General features: G+C 42.4%; 1 protein-coding gene across 1 annotated transcript; it reads right to left on the reverse strand.

Annotated features, from left to right (window-relative positions):
• Positions 1-24: 24 nt before the first annotated feature.
• Positions 25-17,942, reverse strand: ANKMY2 (ankyrin repeat and MYND domain containing 2). The gene is made up of 10 exons (XM_083468408.1): positions 17,628-17,942; positions 14,643-14,707; positions 11,287-11,425; positions 8,836-8,934; positions 7,195-7,355; positions 4,758-4,972; positions 2,807-2,942; positions 1,893-2,021; positions 1,419-1,560; positions 25-700 (listed from the first exon to the last, which is right to left on the reverse strand). Exons 1-10 carry the CDS (start codon positions 17,692-17,694, stop codon positions 477-479), a joined length of 1,377 nt encoding a protein of 458 aa, XP_083324534.1. The 5' UTR covers positions 17,695-17,942; the 3' UTR covers positions 25-476.
• Between the last annotated feature and the right edge of the window lie 49 nt (positions 17,943-17,991).

Genomic DNA, 17,991 nt, shown 5'->3' on the forward strand with positions numbered 1-17,991 from the left:
AAGTTCAAGGAAGTAAAGCCAACGTAGATGAGCAGGATTTTGTTTAATGAAAACAGACTGGTAGCAGTACTGGCTTTCAAAACCTGTAGCCAGAAAAACTTAACTTTTAGATGGTTGCACCCCTTATGATCTAACAGTATCATGACCAAGCACTTTATTGCACTGAAGTCTAAGATATTTTTAAAGATTTTGCTAGCAAATGGCCTTCTTCTCAGACACCTTTTAAGTCTTCTACGCTTTGTGCAGGTATGAAGGCAGATGGGTATGCTCTTACACAGTTTTGATCAGATGGTTCAGCTCTTGTCATCACAGTCTAGGATGATGTGATGTAGTTACACAGGACAAATAAGTTGACATATGCTGGATCACAGCATATGTCAAGAGTGAGCATTATAACTGCATTCCATTGACCTGCATATCCCGATGTTGTGGTCTAGAGGAAATCCTCCATAAAGCCTTGGGCTCTCCAGCTTTTGTTACTCCTCAGACTCATGAGCTTTTTCAACCGTGATGTCTGCTAGACTAGTCTCTCCTTCAAGGGCCTGGTCATCCTGAGGGGACAGTGCAGGCACCTCCTTCTTAGGAACCATCTCCTCAGTTCTGTCTCCCACGCATTTGAGGTCCTCTTCTTTACTGTCTCCTGGTTCAGAGGCCGACTGCTCTTCACTTGTTAAAGCAGATTCTGCTGCACGTGTTGCCTCTAGAGGAGAAACACAGGGTGTGAGAAATACATACATTGCAATGTGCAGCAAAAAAAAACAAATAAATAAATACTCCCACAAGCAACACTGGCTCCTTCATCCCAGAAACTAACACTAGTATTAGAAGCTATTTTGTAGTAACTAATCAAACCAGGAATAGAAGTTAAAATGGCTCAGAGAACAAAATTAACCAAACTATGATTCCATGGGCAGTTTCAGAAAGCAGCTGCTTTTTACAGAGCACAGGAAAGCTCAGCTGTTCCGAAACAGTACGTTGAGTTTAGGGGGCAGGTTGCTGCTAATCCATGAGAAGAGGGAGTGCATGTGATGTGCATTTCTATGGCTGCAATCCTAACTTGCATTTAGCAGGGAGAAATCCCCACTTAACTCTGTAGGATTGTCCGTCTATACAGATGTTGTTAGGGGTTCCTTATTGACAGTGCAATCCTAACAGATCTGGAGGAAGAGGAATGAACCTCATTTATACTTAACCAAAGCCAGCATGGCCAATGCTTTGTTTTTGTTTAGAAAATTCATAACCTGCTTGACAAACAAAATAACCTGATAAGTGTTGCAAGCCCAACATCTGGATTGCCACTGTTCCCCCACCTGTGGTTTAAGAAAACACAGAGTAGTTAGGTGTTGCTTTGAAAACCTCTCTGCTCTAATCTGGCCACAAACATGAAAGCTGTTGCAATGACAATGATGTGTGCCAACCTCTCTTTTGCTTTGCTTCTTGCTGTTTCTTTGCTTTGGCAGCTTCCAACTCCTGCTTCTCGTGGGCTTCCTTTAATGTCTTGCATACTTTCTTGTGTGTAAACCAGTGCATTTTCTGGCAGTCTTGATTACAGTAGATCACCTGCGAATGAAACAAGCCATGCCTCAATGCACAAAAAGGATGGGCTTGCATTTGAATCATCCAGGTTGTATAAGGCACCCATTCATTTCTATATGGAAAACTGGAAATCTAAACCTTGCAATAGCTGGCTTATTTTAAGAACAACAAATAGTTTGTTTCTGTTGACTTGTGCAACCAGGAACAGCTATTTGCTCACTTTCACTTTAGGAGATCCAAGATCTAGCACCTGAAACATCTATGCTGCTCCTATAAAGGAACAGTCTCCAGATACAGGAACAGTTGAAATGTCTCGCTGGAATCTCAGTCAGTGGTATTTACCTGCAGATTCTTACCATTTTGCATACGGAACATCTTTTGGCTGCACCTTTCCCCCCACATGTCGTACAAAACTCAGCATCCACAAAACCCACTTGGCCAGTGACTGCTTGTGTCAGTACAGAGAAAGCTGTAGGATCAGAGCCCTGGGGGAAAAGATAAAGACAGTTAAGTCATTGCAAACATAAACACACACCCCAGCCAATGAGAAGCCTGCAGCTACAACACTAATGCAGATATAGAAAAAACCCCTGCATATTTTCAATATACACTTTAGTACTTTTGCACTGCTCTTAAATGCAAGATCTTAGCCTGGCATATGGAGGGAAGCAGGGAAATTATTCTTCCACTCTCCAGAGATTTAACTTTGCTGACCATTCCAGCGTAAGGTATACTGGTGGTGACATCGTTGAGATTATTTGCAAAATGGGAATGAAAATCAATTCAGGGGTGCATAAGCTTTGGCTTGTTGCCACTTATGTCTGAGTTTCCTGGCATGCGTTTTGAGAAGAGAGGAAGGAAGAGGGGATTCCTATTACACTAGACTTTAGAGTGGACAAAGGCACATTGTCTCTTATGCTGCTTCTGCCTCCTCTGAAGCTCAGTGTGGCAGAAGAGGTAAATTCCCCCACACCCCAGTCAGGGTTTTGGAAAAGGAAAGATTATGTTTCTTCCTATATCCTCAGCAGCACATGATACCCCCTCCTCTCCTCGCCTATAAAGCTAAGAAGGAACTCTAGCACCTGGATTGGGGAATTCATAGACACTATCAGAATATAAAGGAAACTCATTAAAAAAGATCTTCCATCCTCCGAATGAAATACAGTTCTTCAGAATAACTGCAAATATCAAGTGTACACATTAAGCTGTATCTTGGGGATTTCAAATGTTCTGCCAAAGAAAGAGAAGCTATTAAACTAGAGACACTCACAATTTCAACTGGGGCAATGCTTCTCACAAGCTGCTGGAGCAAGGTTGCTTCACAGTAAGGAAATTTTCGAATGCATTCTCGGATGAACTTCTCTTGAAATACTGGGAAACCATCTGCATCTCTGCCTTTTAATAGGCTGGAAGGTTAAGGCAAAAGATGAATGAAAAAACTCATGCCAATCCTATTGGGCAATCACTTTGCTTTATTTGTAGTTGCCATGCCTGCCTTACGGTGCAATCAACACAAGATAATATCACCAAAGCAACTCTCTGTAAACAAACAATAAACATACATAAAAATGGCAAAAGTAGTTTCTTTTCCAAATATGTTTTATCTTAAACAATAGCAAACACAGTAAATAAAGAGCTTGCTTGCAATATATCAGCGGTTCAGTGCTCATTTCTTCTTTTTCCAAAATAGATTTTATCTTGAACAATTGCAAATGCAGTAATAAAGAGTCCACTTGTGATATAACAGTGGTTCAGTGCTCAAACCACTGGTGTCGATTGTGTTGGTTGCAGTGGTCATTGTACCACCACCCTGTTCATTGTTTTATTGTTATTTACGGCGCAGCACATAGGCCAAGATTTTAATATTTGAACTACATACCCACAGCATAACAGAGAAAGATGCTAATGCATGAACTTTCTGTGTGCAACACTTAAAATACGTATCTTTATCTTTCAGCTCTGAGATTTCACAATAACATTTCTGCAGCTAAAGATACTCTTGCCCCACAATGAAAGTTGAGGGCAACTGAAACATAGACCTGATTCATGCAACATGGTAAGCTAAACTATGGGCTATTGGGAACACAGGAACATGGTTGGAGTAACTGGGCATGACCGTAAATTACCCCATGGATGAGGTAATCACAGGTGTAAGGCAGCCAAGCCAGCTGCTATGGTAATTCCCCAGTGCCCTGACCATATCTGTGATTAATGCAAGTCAGCTTAGCAGGGTCTCAGTCATTTACTCAGTATGTTGGTGTAACTTATCCAGTGTCATGTCTTGAATTGCTGGTTTATTTGGAGCAACGGATATACTTTTTCATTGTTTGTATCAGTGTCTGCAAAAGCCTACTACTGTATATATCTATCCCCAGAACTGTTTAACTAGGCCTTATCTTCTGCAACAATAAACCAACTGGATCTTACGCTCCTTCCATGTAATGACTGGTACTGAGAGCAACTTCCACTGCAGGGTATCTCACCTAAGATTCCCAACAGACATGTGGGTACCTTGAGAGGACATTGTAGCTACTTTACTCCTCTCAAGTCCTTTTCGCTCCCACAACATTGCATGGAACTAAACCAAGCTTTGGCTTAGCATATTGTCCAAACCTGAGCTCATAGTTACACTGTGTCCTCACTAACCACAAGCTATAGCCAAAGCTTGCTTGGCTTGTTGTGCCATGTGAACCAGGTCGTAGCGCCTTTTACTTAATTATCTTGTCCATCAGTGTGAATTACTGCAATAATAAAAAAAGAATTACGGCTGTTACAGCAGAACAGCCTAAAAAGTATCAGCAGCATCCTCAGATCTTTAAACACGATAGCAAATTAAAAGGCCTCAGCAAAGATAATCTTGGTCTAGCATAAAAGAGACACAGAAGAAGAGTCCAGGGAAGGAGGATCAAGAAGATAGGATGAAGGAGAGATGAGCAGAATCCCTTCCTCATGGGTAGGATTAATATATATATCAGAAGGCGGTTGCGTGTGTATCTCAAAAGATGCATTTTTTTTGTCCCTTTCCTCAAACTAATGGCTTAACCTGTAGATAATGATCGAGAATATTCATCTAGCTGTAGATAGCATGGGGATTTGGAGGAAACTGAGCAGCAAACCATTCATTTTAGCTTTCAAGGTAAGCAGTCTGTCTTTACTTGGATAGAAATGAACACAAATGCTTTTCTGCAGGCATTAAACGTCATTCATGATGGGAATCATACCTTTTGATTAATCCATCCAATTTATCCTCTCGCTCCTTAAGGAAGAGGATGCATTTCTGGAAAATACAGCTAATGTAGTGCATTTTTATTGCCAGTACTTCATTCATCTCTCTCTGCTTCATACACTTCTCGCAAATCAGATCCAGCACTCTGTAGCATTTCTGCATTGCTTCAACTTCTGCTAGGAGAGGGTTTTCTTTCACTAGTAACACAATCTATAGGAAAAGATTAACAAGAGTTATCTTTCCTGGATACATGATTTAAAACAGAATCAATAGGTAATTATTAAGTGCTCATATTAACAGGACTTCTTGCTCTTTTATCTTCTTAAATAAGCTATATTACCTAAGAAACTTGCCAGGCCATAGTTTTGGAGAAGTACCAAAAAATCCCCTAAGTCACAAAACCCACAGGAACCCACAAAACAGCCCAACAAAGACCAAACAAGCCAAGTGGGCCTTGGAATGCTGACAAGTGTTACAGACAGGGAATGGAATGGAGTTGTTTGAATTCTGAACTGTAGCAACTCACACAGCTATTTTTTGTTGCAAGTCTCACTTGTAGCTTCCAGCTACAAGCATCAGGCCCTTTCTGAAACTACAGGGTTTCACAGAAACTGATAACAGAGATGAGTGTTACACAAGTAGATTTCAGCTCTTCTTTTGAATGCAAGTCCTTATGAGATGCTGTCGTGCTTCTGCTAAATCACTGGTCTTTAACTAGTATGTTGGGACACACTAATCTAATCACCTTAGATTAGGTCACACTAATGTTGTGACCTAATCTAAGGTGGGTCATAACAGCAACATTACCAATATATGATTAAGAAATGGGCTCCCAAATGTCTCTTTGGGTTAAAAGTAGGTCCTGGATCTCAAAAAGTTGAAGAGTACTATGCTAGTCTTAAGGTGTATATACTTGAGTACAATGATCTTCAGTGTGCTAACCTTTGAGTGTTTCATGTTGGGGACTATTTTACAATAAATATCTCTCCATTTGAGAATGAGGTACTAAAGCCCCTGTGAGCAGGCCAGGGCTATGGAATATCAAGAAGAAGCTCAGAATCATAAATTAGCTGCTGGCCAAATTTTGCCACCCAACTCCATAGGCCACATATTTTTTTCTTAGAGGACTGACCTCAACAAGGTTGTCAGTTATTTGACAAGTACCGTATTTTTCGCTCGATAACACGCACCCGACCATAACACGCATGTAGTTTTTAGAGGAGGAAAACAAGAAAAAAAATATTCTAAACGAAACAGTGGATGTATGATTTTTGTGGTTCATGCTGTGGCCACAGACATGTGATCTGACGGTGAGTTTGGGGTAGCCCAATGCAAAAATCCTGAGGATCCATGTGGATCCATGTTTGTAACCATGTTTTTGCACCACTGCAGCCCCAGGTAACAATGGGAGCGTGATTTTTTTGGTACAAACTGTAGCCATGGACATGCTATGTGACCTGATGGTGAATTTGGGGTGGCCCAGTGCAAAAATCCTGAGGATCCATGTGGATCTGTGCTTTGTAACCACGTTTTAAGTGGGGAGGGACAAGGAGCACGCATGGAGCAGGCTCTGCTTCTCTCCCTCCCCCCCCCCTTTTGCAAGCTGAAAAACTTTGCTGAAGGGACAGAGAGCCTGCTTGCTTTAAAGGAGCCTACCGGACAGGAGCCGCTTACACTCGTGTAAGCGGCTCCTGTCCGGTAGGCTCCTTTAAAGCAAGCAGGTTCTGCTTCTCTCCCTCCTTAGCGAGCTGAAAAACTTTGCTGGAGGAACAGAGAGCCTGCTTGCTTTAAAGGAGCCTACCGGACAGGAGCCGCTTACACGAGTGTAAGCAGCTCCTGTCCGGTAGGCTCCTTTAAAGCAAGCAGATTCTGCTTCTCTCCCTCCTTAGCGAGCTGAAAAACTTTGCTGGAGGAACAGAGAGCCTGCTTGCTTTAAAGGAGCCTACCGGACAGGAGCCGCTTACACGAGTGTAAGCAGCTCCTGTCCGGTAGGCTCCTTTAAAGCAAGCAGATTCTGCTTCTCTCCCTCCTCCCCCTCCCCCCCACCCTTAGCGAGCTGAAAAGCAAAGCGGGAGGAGACTGAAAATCTTTCCTGCTATTTCCAGCAAAGCGGGAGAAGAGCTGCTGAGTGGGGAGGAGGGAGAGAAGCAGAACCTGCTTGCTTTAAAGGAGCCAACCAGACAGGAGCCACTTACACTCGTGTAAGCAGCTCCTCTCCCCTCCCGCTTTGCTCCTTTAAAGAAGCAGGCACTCTGTCCCTCTCTCCTCCCCATTCAGCGGCTCTTCTCTCTCTGGAAAACACGGAGGAGGGAAGCATTCGCTCCGTAACACGCACAGACATTTCCCCTTACTTTCTAGGAGGAAAAAAACGCGTGTTATGAAGCGAAAACTACGGTATGCCTGAAGGATAAGCCAAAATATGAACACTCTACCTTAACAGGATGCAAATTGGTAGTTGTAATAATCTTATGCAGAGGTCCAGCTAACTTGACTGGCAGTTTGGGTTCTTTGTCAAGTCCTTGTGGTTTTGTATAGTAATCCAACCTTTCTCGTGGAAAGAAGTTGTTGATAACAGTGACACAGTCATGTTGACCTAAAAAGAGAATGGTGCATCTTTTATGAAGATGAAGAACAATTATTTCACACATGAAGCACAAATCACAGAGGTTGTTCACCATTTAGAGGAAGTACTATACTAATAAACCACTGTGGAACTAAATGGAAGTAGCTTCACACAGAGGCAATATTTCAAGACTCAAGGCCTATATGTAATATGAAGTTTACAGAACTGAACTAACTCACCTATTCAGAGAACTTAGGATCTGATGGGCAAAGCAGCTTTTAAGACACATTATGAAACAGTTCTAACTTTTATAAGTTTGTTTTAATTCACTGCACAAACTAAATCTAAAAATGGTGCTGCTAACCAGTCAAAAATTTAATTCTTCTGGAAGATATGACATTACATGACATTTCAAAGCAGCTCATATGAGATTGCATGATTGACGCTGGCTCACCTTTCAGCCAGCGGTAGAATGCTTAGTGATTACGCCTCGTTAATAGTTTTTTTGTTTTGTGTTTTTTTTAGAAACAATGATTGCAAAGCTTCCAGTGCAGACTGGCAGTTACAGTGACTGAATCTCTGACTAAGGACTTACTGTTCAGATGTAGTGGATGTGATATGTGGGTGTAATTTTCCCCAAGTTGTAAGCAGATTCCTGCAATAAAGTGCTGGGGCTTTTGACAGGATCCACTAGTCTCCTTGTCTCACAATCCTCTTTTTGTCTGCTTTTTTTTAATGTAATCATCAAAAGACTTGACTTTAGAACACTTTTAAAAAAAAAAAATTGGGTAAAAGGTCTCTCCTGACCAATCCTTCCAACCCCTTTGCCAGGAAAAACAAACAAAAATATTTTCTTCTTCATAGTCTATCCTTAAAAGGAAATACAGCTCAAAAAGCACCACCATTTATTTATTTAAATATAGATTTACATACAGTTATCAGCTCACGGAGGCTACTCCTATCTAGCAAACTCCTCCCTGCTGCTAGTTAAAATCTTCCTTCTCAAAGAAAGGGGGAAGTCAGCAAGGGGAATGACAGGGAAGGCTGGCCACAAATGGAGCTAAACCCATTTTTGAGCTGGACTTAGATAGATTTTTACCGAAAATCAGATGACTGAGTTCGAAATAGAGCAGATTTCTTCCTTAATTACAAATTCAACATTCCCCCCTCCTGCGGCCAACTAATGTTAGAGAGCAATTTGAGAAAAGCAGCAATCACCCAATGAATATTTTTTAAATGTCTTCCCCTTGAGTTAGTTAAGAACCTGGTATTGAACACCCCGTTGCCAATAAACATTAAGTCAAATAAATCTCCATCTTCTCAGAGCCTTAATGGAGGGATGGGGAACCTGCAGCAGTCCACTTGTTGTTGGGCTGTGTCTTCCATCTGCCCCAGGCAGCACGGCCGATAGTCAGGGATGATGGAGTCAAAGTCCAGCAACAGTTGGAAGGTCACAGGTTTCCCGCCCTGGACTTCATGAAGGGTAATTCAAAATGGCCGCTCCATTTACCCACAAAGGCAGCCATCTGTGCTGCTGTCCTTCCCACTGAGTTCACGACATCTGTGTCTGCTCCAGCCTCCAACATCATCCACGTAATTTCCTTGTTGCCTAAACACAGAAGAGAACAGCTTTCATTTAGATTTTAGAGTCTGTAGAAAAGTTTCAGCCATATAAGGTTTTTTTGGTGGGTCGTCCCCCTACAAGACATTAAAACATTTAATCCCTTGTAAATCTGCAGTTTAAGGCATTTAGAAAATGGGGAGCTGCTTTATACAGAGTCAGACAGGTGCTTCATCTGGCTGAGATGAATACTGTCTACACAGACCGGCAGCAGCTCTTCCAAGTTTCCAGACACAGGTCTTTCTCAGCCCTATCTGGAGACACCACAGATGGAGTCTGGGTCTTTCTGCAAGTGAAGAAGGTGCTTTTCCACAGAGCTACAGTCCTTATTCATCCCCAGTAGCTGGAAATGAAGATGCCATTTGCTTTCTCAAGGTTTCACCCAACCCTCTGTCTTGCCAGTATGAATAGATTCTGCACCAAGGCCTGATGGCTGCACTAGTCTTCCCCAGTGGCATCACTTTCTGCTGTCATCTAATCCATCTTTGGAAATTGCTAATTTTTTTTTATTTTTTTGCAGTAGGGAGTTCCATAGCTTAGCTTTCCATGAGCTAAGTTCATATATGTGCTCTGGAAGTATTATGACTCAGCCTCCTGATTTTAGGCAGATTTTTCTAACCCAGAGGCTCTAGGTGAAGAGCACATTATTTTATATTTCCCCTTTCCACCCACTGATGCCTCTCAAACTACTTTTTGCACATATCCTGTAATTTCTTTTACTGTATTCCGCACCCCAAGAGAAAACCACCAGTTTCTTTCCTCCTCTCCTCCATGGTCCTTTCACATTCACTTCTTCCTCCCATAACGACTTTCCTCTCTTATCTCCTTCCTTCCTTTCCCTCATGTTATTTTAATAATTCCTACTGGCATTTCCTTTCACGTTCTTATTCCTTCAACACTTTCACCGGCTCTTTCCCCTCAGAGGAGAGAGGCCTTCTTACTCCCACAATCTGATATATGCATTCACAAATATTGTTTGCTATTCATGCTTCTACCTTTTGCTAGAGAGAGAGAGAGAGAGAGAGAGAGAGATATTTAATAGACCCTGAAATCTAAACCATATTTTTTAAAATAAAGATGTTACCCTTTAAGGGCATTGTCAGGGAACTGCCATTGGCTGAGGGGCGAGAGGGGAAAAGCCGGATGGATTACAGAGAGCCCCCAAAGATTGTGGGAAGTAGCACCTCCTCAGCGGAGGAGAGCAACCACGCCTCCAGTGGAGAGGAGCTGCAGGGCTCGGAGGAGGTGAGGCGATGCCAGGACACCTTGCCTGAGCAAAGCTAGGAGGAGAGAGGTCCTCTGTTACCCACGCCCTCCTTGCGCAGTAGGCTTCCGCGCAGAGAGGGGAAGCGCAGACTGGGCGTCAAGAAACTACTCTGCTGGGGAAGGTTTAAGGATAGCCCACTCTCAGATTCTGCCAGTAAATGAGCGAGCCACGGAGTAGTGGCGCTCTCCATGGTGAAGGGTGTGGGTTTTTTGGCAACAATAACAAGGCTTTACAACAGACCATGGAGGCATTTACCTGATTGCTCTTGAGCAACCCCCTGATACCCTTACAGGTGTATTCCAGCTAAGCCCAAGAACAACACCTGGATGGCTGATGTTTAATTTTATTGGTTTAAAGAACAAAGAAAAACCCTGACAATTAATATGCACACACAATATAAATACTGTACTCTGCTATACCTGTAACACCTTAAATGGCTCAAGGACTGCCTCTCCCCATATGAACTGACCCGGACCCTGCAATCATCATCTGAGGCCCTTCTTCAAGTGCCTCCTCCATGAGAGGTCCAGAGGGTGAAACAGATATCCAAGAGCAAAGCTGGGTCCTCAGAGTTGTCTGATTAGCTATTAATTCTATCCCAGTTTTCCAGTAAAAGACTATCAGCGGCTTACAATAAAAACAGTATTTGGTTAAGAAAAGAATAGCAATCTATAAAGTAGAGGTAGACCTTACCTCTAACACATCATCCTTTAACAAAAGATACAAATTCTGCCTACACAAAGACACGAAGGATTCCTTTATCTGCACCAAGAAGCAGATGTACCGTATTTTTTGTTCTATAAGACTCACTTTTTCCCTCTTAAAAATTAAGGGGAAATGTGTGTGCGTCTTATGGAGCGAATGTAGGCTGTGCAGCTATCCCAGAAGCCAGAACAGCAAGAGGGATTGCTGCTTTCACTGCACAGCAATCCCTCTTGCTGTTCTGGCTTCTGAGATTCAGAATATTTTTTTTCTTGTTTTCCTCCTCCAAAAACTAGGTGCGTCTTGTGGTCTGGTGTGTCTTATAGAGCGAAAAATATGGTAATTAACAACGGGGAAAACCTCATAGATACCTGAGAGCCCAGCAAACATCAGAGCCGTATATCCGTGTTCATGTTCGTTGCAGTTAACATCAGCCCCATGCCGCAACAACAGTTTGCACACCTCAACTTTCCCTTTGTATGCCGCATGCATCAGAGGAGTCATGCCATGCTATGGAAAGAAGAAATAAATACAGGACCTTCAAATATATCTGTTCGTTCTTCTCCAGTAGTATTTAAACACAAGCAAGCTACACTTCTAAAATGAAAAGATAGCACTCCAAATACAGTATAGCCCAGGGGTCAGAAAACTTTTTCAGCAGTCCACTGTCCCTCAGACTTTGTGGGGGGGGGCAGACTATATTTTGAAGGGGGGGGGGACAAATTCCTATGCTCCACAAATAACCCAGAGATGCATTTTAAATAAAAGGACACATTCTACTCATGTAAAAATACGCTGATTCCTGGACTGTCTGTGGGCCGGATTTAGAAGGCGATTGGGCCGGATCCGGCCCCCAGGCCTTAGTTTGTCTACCCATGGTATAGCCTTTTTGATGTTCACTTTGCTACATTTGAATACTCTTTAACTATATATTCTTTCAACAAAATCCAGCTTTTAGAAAACCAACTATGTCTCCAATTTAGCAGAGGATACCTTTGTACACATTCAGCTTCAATGTAAGCTACTAATGAGAAGGAAACTTCAGCTACCATTGTATGCCTTTCTATGTGGGCAACTGCAATTCTTCCCCACCCTGCACACCCATCAATACTTTTATACTAATGACTATATTTATGAAAAGCTTTTCAGTTTTGCTTTTGGAGTAGCTAGTATGACTTGGTGTATCAGCAAATAATAGAGCCCCCTTACTTGTACTGGAGATAGGAGCAAAGCATTGATAATAAATATTTCTTTAGATTTTTTAAAGGGGGGGTAGAATTTTTTAAGCTTTTAATTCCTAGGCAACTATTCTAATAATAATCTGAAGTATTAATAAAAGTATTAGTAAGATTTTTTTAAAATGTGCACATCAGTTGCCTTCACACAATTAACATGTCTAATTTGGTGGGAAACCACACAATTCTCTGAGAAGAGTAACAGCTGCAAGCAGGGAGACCTGCAAAGGACCTCTTTATATTTGAGTTTGCAGTATGGCAATTTATATAATAGGCAAGTTTTATATTTGGGGAGCCATGTGGGAGAGATGGATCATTACCAGTTTTGAGTAGTTTCTTTAGCTGCAGGCACTGGTGAAAAACCTGTCATTTTAAGCAGCAGTTCACACACACTCTCTGTTATGAATCATACATTTGTTAAGCCAGAAATGAGCAATGGCATTTAGGACCTCTGCTTCCATTGTTTCTCATTTCCAGCAGCTCCCTTTGCTTTGTGTTCTTTTCTAAAGAGATTAAAATGCTTAAATTCATGGAGACTTGTTCAAATTATACACACGAGTCTTCCGCATGCTGGAAATATATTCCAAGTGGTGGGATGAAATTTTGCGCATTAAGGAGCAATGAGGTATTTGTACAGGCCACCTGGACAGGAAGCCAACTCTAGAGTGGTGCCCCTTTCCCTGCCTTAATCTGCTCCCTACGAATTGATAATGAGGATTAAAAAAAAAGATAACCACCTGGCCTCAGAGCTATATAGGAGAGCCAACTCACACATTATACAGCACTTCTGGAAAACATTTCAAAAATAATCTCAGAAGTGGAGGGAAAAGCCAAGTAACTGGAAGACGGAACATGATGCTATACAAACAACATGCAGACAACCAATATGAAGAAACCACAAAGTGAGTGGCTCATCATGTTATGTAAATATAGTGGGCTGGATTCAGATGAATAGGAATAAAACCGTCCCTGCCGGCAGACGTGCAATCAAAAGTCACATGGAAGAGGGAACAAGCTTGTTTTCTCCTGCTACAGAGGGTAGAATTCGAACCAAGGGCTTCAAGTTATAAGAAAGGGGATTCCAAGTAAAGATCAGGAAAAAAAACTTTCTGACCATAAGAGATGTTTGACAGTGGAACAGGCTCCCTGAGTTGTGGACTCTCCTTCCTCTGAGGTTTTAAAGCAGAGGTTGTATGGCTATTTGTCATGGATGCTTTAGTTGAGATTCCTGCATTGCAGGGGATTGGACTAGATGACCCTTGGGGTCCCTTTCAACTCTATAAAGGTAAAGGGACCCCTGACCATTAGGTACCACTGTATTTCCCTCTAAACTAGAGAAAGGATATTCCACAAGGGGCTCACTGTGGAACCTGTCTGGTTATGAATTTGAATACTTTTTTTCCAGGCACAGTGGTACCTCTGGTTATGTACTTAATTCGTTCCGGAGGTCTGTTCTTAACCTGAAACTGTTCTTAACCTGAAGCACCACTTTAGCTAATGGGGCCTCCCACTGCTGTCGCACCGCTGCCACATGATTTCTGTTCTCATTCTGAAGCAAAATTCTTAACCCGAGGTACTATTTCTGGGTTAGCGGAGTCTGTAACCTGAAGTGTATGTAACCTGAAGCATATGTAACCCGAGGTACCACTGTACTGCATTAAGTGGTGATAAAGCAGGTTTTCTGGATGATATGGGAAACGCTTTCCTAGGACAATTCTACAGCTGAACAGCTCCTGCCAAGATGAACTATTTCACTAAAAAAATCAAATCAAATAAAAAACCTACAGGGACAACAGTCAAAATCCAACATGATATGAGGCAGACTTAACCCATTGACTCTGCACTGGATTCTGGCCAGTTTGCGAGAAGTTAGTTGCAAAAGCACAAAATGTGTTATGGTACATATTCCCCACAGTAACACTTTTGATATAGACTCACCTCTGACCCACCCTCACCTGCAAAAATAAGTCAAACAGAAACAGCCATTTGCAACTACATTTTTAAAACAGCCCACTATGTTTGTGAAATATTCAGTTATGTAAAATGCTGCTTTCACTCCTCAATCCATCATAAGGCCTTGGGAAAGTTGAGGTTTCAAATATGTAATCTCAGAAGATGATAAATAAATCTGACATTAACAAAAGTTCAGGTCGCTTTTCTATCAGAAATAGAGGATTTCTTATTTTTTTAAAAACCATTAGCTTACTTTGAAAAATCAAAGAGGATATTTCAGGTCCAAAAAAAATCTGCATATTATACCTCTGTTCAGGCATGTTACACTAGTTCATTTTTAGCAGGGAATACTGAATACTTGCTTGACCATATTCATTTTCCAGTATACTCAAGGGATACTTTCTGATTCCAGTATGTTAAACAGGTTTCCTTGATAAGTATTATTTTGCTTATAGAAATCTGCCAGCCTTTGAATTTCCAAGGTTTCTTTAATTTGACTCTCCCCAATCTAGACACATATTTTGAGTCAAGTCTTTTACCTCATCCAAACAATTCACACGAACATTCTTGCTGCCAAGCAGTCGTGCAGCTTCTTCAGGGCTTCCTAAGGGAGAGGGAGAGTTTGTGAAGTCTACTGTTAAACAGAAAATCATTACAGTGAATCTAATAATTCGTTACATTTGTATCCCATGCTTCCTCCAATGAGACCATGGTAACATATGTAGCTCTTATCTCTTCCTCCACTTAATTGCCTTGTGAGACAGGCTAGGCTGAGAAATCATGACTGACCCAAGCCCATCCAATAAATCTCAGGACTGAATGAGGATTTCAGCCTGAACTCCTCACTCCGAATCATGGAATCATACAATTCTGCCGTGATAAAGTATGAGGCACCTGTCAAACATTTGCCCTACCACACATGTTGTAACAACGTTGCATGACACTTTTGTAAAATTATTTTCAGAACAGAAGTTATTGTTTTTGTTTGTTACTACGTTATGATTTTGTTGTGTTTTTATATTGTAAACTGCCCTGTGATCCTCAAATGAAGTGTGGTATGAAGATTTAATAATAATAAATAAATTTGAATAAATAACAAACAAAAACAAACATTTATTCTATTCACATGCAATGCTAAGCTAAAGTATAACTTAGTGAAGGCATAGGCAAATTCTGCCCTCCAGATGTTTTGGGACTACAACTCTCATGATCCCTAGCTAACAGGACCAGTTTTCAGTGATGATGGGAATTGTAGTCCCAAAACATCTGGAGAAGAGTTTGCCTATGCATGGCTTAGTGTAAATGTGTGGGTTCTTGGAGAGGTTATTAGGGTGTAATGTTTTTGTTTGTTTACTATGTTAGGTATTTATGTGTTTATAGTAAACCATCCTGTGAGCCTCAGATGAAGGGTAGAATGGAAATTTATAATGATGATGATGATGACGACGATGCTACTTTGCTTGTCCTCTGGTCCTGCTGCTGCCCTGCTGCCATGAGCTAAGCCATGATTTAGTTTAGCATGCCATCCAACCATGGGTTTGTGGTTTGTCCCACTCCAGACAAACCATGAGTTGTGAAACCAAAAACAAAACGTGGTTGCAGCTTGCAAAGTGCAATGGCTGAAATCTCTGCTCTGGGAACCCTCTTTTCCATGCTAAGCCACAGTTTGACCAGCGCTGTGTGTAAAGAATCTGAGTAGCTACTTCGGTACGTAGAAAAGAACACATTACATTGTTCCCCTGCTAGTGATTCCCAGCAGCTGACATTCAAGAAGCATTGCAAAAAGGCAAGGCATTATTTCCATGAATAGATAAAGCACTATGACCGAATAAAGTAGCATTCAACTAAATCTACCACATGCAGTTTTGTGTGCATCATGTGGCTGCCTCCATCCCCAATACCAGCAACTTGCAGGTGGCATGAGTTGTGGCTCTCACACTCAGTTAGTTGTGATAACAGACTCTGAAGTCACGTGACCTTTACAATACAAAGATCACATCCAAAGGAAACAACAACCTGCCAACAACTTGGAAGTTTTGGTGCCAACACCTCACCCATTAGTAAACAAAACAACCACCTCCAAAATAAGGGGGTAAACTGAAAGGCATATTTCCTCCATCCGCCAGTTAACACTCTTTTATAGAAGAAGCATGTACTCCAGCAAAGGAAGGGAAATAACTTTCCATGTCCTGCTGCTGCTGCAACAAAAGTGCTGCTTAGGAGCAGCTGCTGACAAGGTCTGCCATACCTCTGGAATAGTATGACAGCTAGCAAAGTGTTGATTTTTACACCGGTCACTGCAGTCTGCCTTACTCCTCTCTGCACTCCACAGCGAGACTTTCCTTGAATGCAACTATTGAGTACACACTGTGAATTTAAAGTACCCCCCCCCTAACTTATAATTCCCAACACCCATAAACTCCAGGTCACAAGATTATTGGGTGGGTGGGTGCTAGAAATGTGTGGTATGTAGGTAGAGCTCATTCAAATATTTACTCAGACATGAGACTCACCAGATGACCTTGACCAAGTCCATAGGAGCCAACTCTTAAGGGCCGAAGTCTCTTTGCCCCCCCAATAAAATATTTGAGGGGGCTGCCCTCCCGCAAATGGGCATTGCCATTCAAATATTGTGTGCATGCCATGTCTTGTGATTGATCATGTGGAGCTTACCTGGACCCTCCAATATTTTACTCAGGTTGGCACCTCGGCCCAGTCCATCTCCCTAGCCCTACCTTGCAGGTTGGTTGTGAAAATAAAACGGGGTGGGGAGGGGGGAGGGTGAGATCAGAAGAAAGAAACATGTTGAATCATATGAACTGCTTGGAAGAAGAGGTAAATGGGATAAAAAGAAACAGAGTCCCTTGTCTCATTACTGCAGCCCTGTTTGGGGAAGTTTTTAAATGTTTGATCATTTATCATGTTTTCAGTGTTCTTTTGGAAGCCACCCAGAGTGGCTGGAGAAACCCAGCCAGATGGGCGGGGTATAGATAAATAAATTATATTTATCTATATAATGTAATTTAATATTATACAACATTCACATCATCTTTATCCACTATCTTGCCCTGGCTCTTAGAGCCTATCGACTTCCTTCCCTCCCGCCTCATGGCTTTCAAAATTAACCTTTATATCATTGCCATTTATACGTTTTCCAATTCTAATGACACTCATTACAGAATGACTCAAAATTTAAATAAAGATAGAAAGAGAGAAAATTTCTCATTACAAGTCTTCAGAAGACATTTATTATTATTATTGCTTTTTTGCATGAAAATATGCACGATCTGATAAAAAAGCAGCCGGCGTGCAACAGTCACGGGGAGCAGCGGCCAGTCAAAGCACACGAGAGAAGGCGAGGAAGCAAAAACCTAGGAAAAAAGCCCCCCTCCAGAAGCAACCTCCTTGCGCGTTAGCGCGGGCCCGACACGCAAGGCCCGGTCGCATAGACTCAAAAGGCAGCCGACACGCGTCACTCCGCCTCTCGGCTCGGCCTGGAGCCAGACTTCCCTTGCCCGCCTTACCTTTCCCAATCACTCCCAGCAACTCCTTTTCCTCCTCGCTCAAGTCCCCTCTCTTCAGAGACGCCATAGCTCGCTGGCTGCCTTATTTCTTCCTCTCTCAGCCACGCGCGTGCACCTTCCCCCCCCGCCGCCGCCGCCCTCCTCCTTCAACTGAGGAGAAAACTAAGGGCAGCCCCCGCTGCTCCGCCAGAGCAGAAGCAACCTCGGCGCGCGCCCCCCGCGTCGCGCTTCGGCCAGCGGATATCCCCCCTCTACGCCCGCGCCAGAATCCCCGCCGCTCGCGACATTGTAACTTCCTCTCCCGGAGCAGTCGTGAGAAACAAGGGGAGGGCGGGTTAAACCACTCGCTCAAAAGACGGGGGTG

Source organism: Podarcis liolepis, assembly GCF_965112155.1.
Source record: "Podarcis liolepis genome assembly, chromosome: 12".
NCBI classification, from domain to species: domain Eukaryota; kingdom Metazoa; phylum Chordata; class Lepidosauria; order Squamata; family Lacertidae; genus Podarcis; species Podarcis liolepis.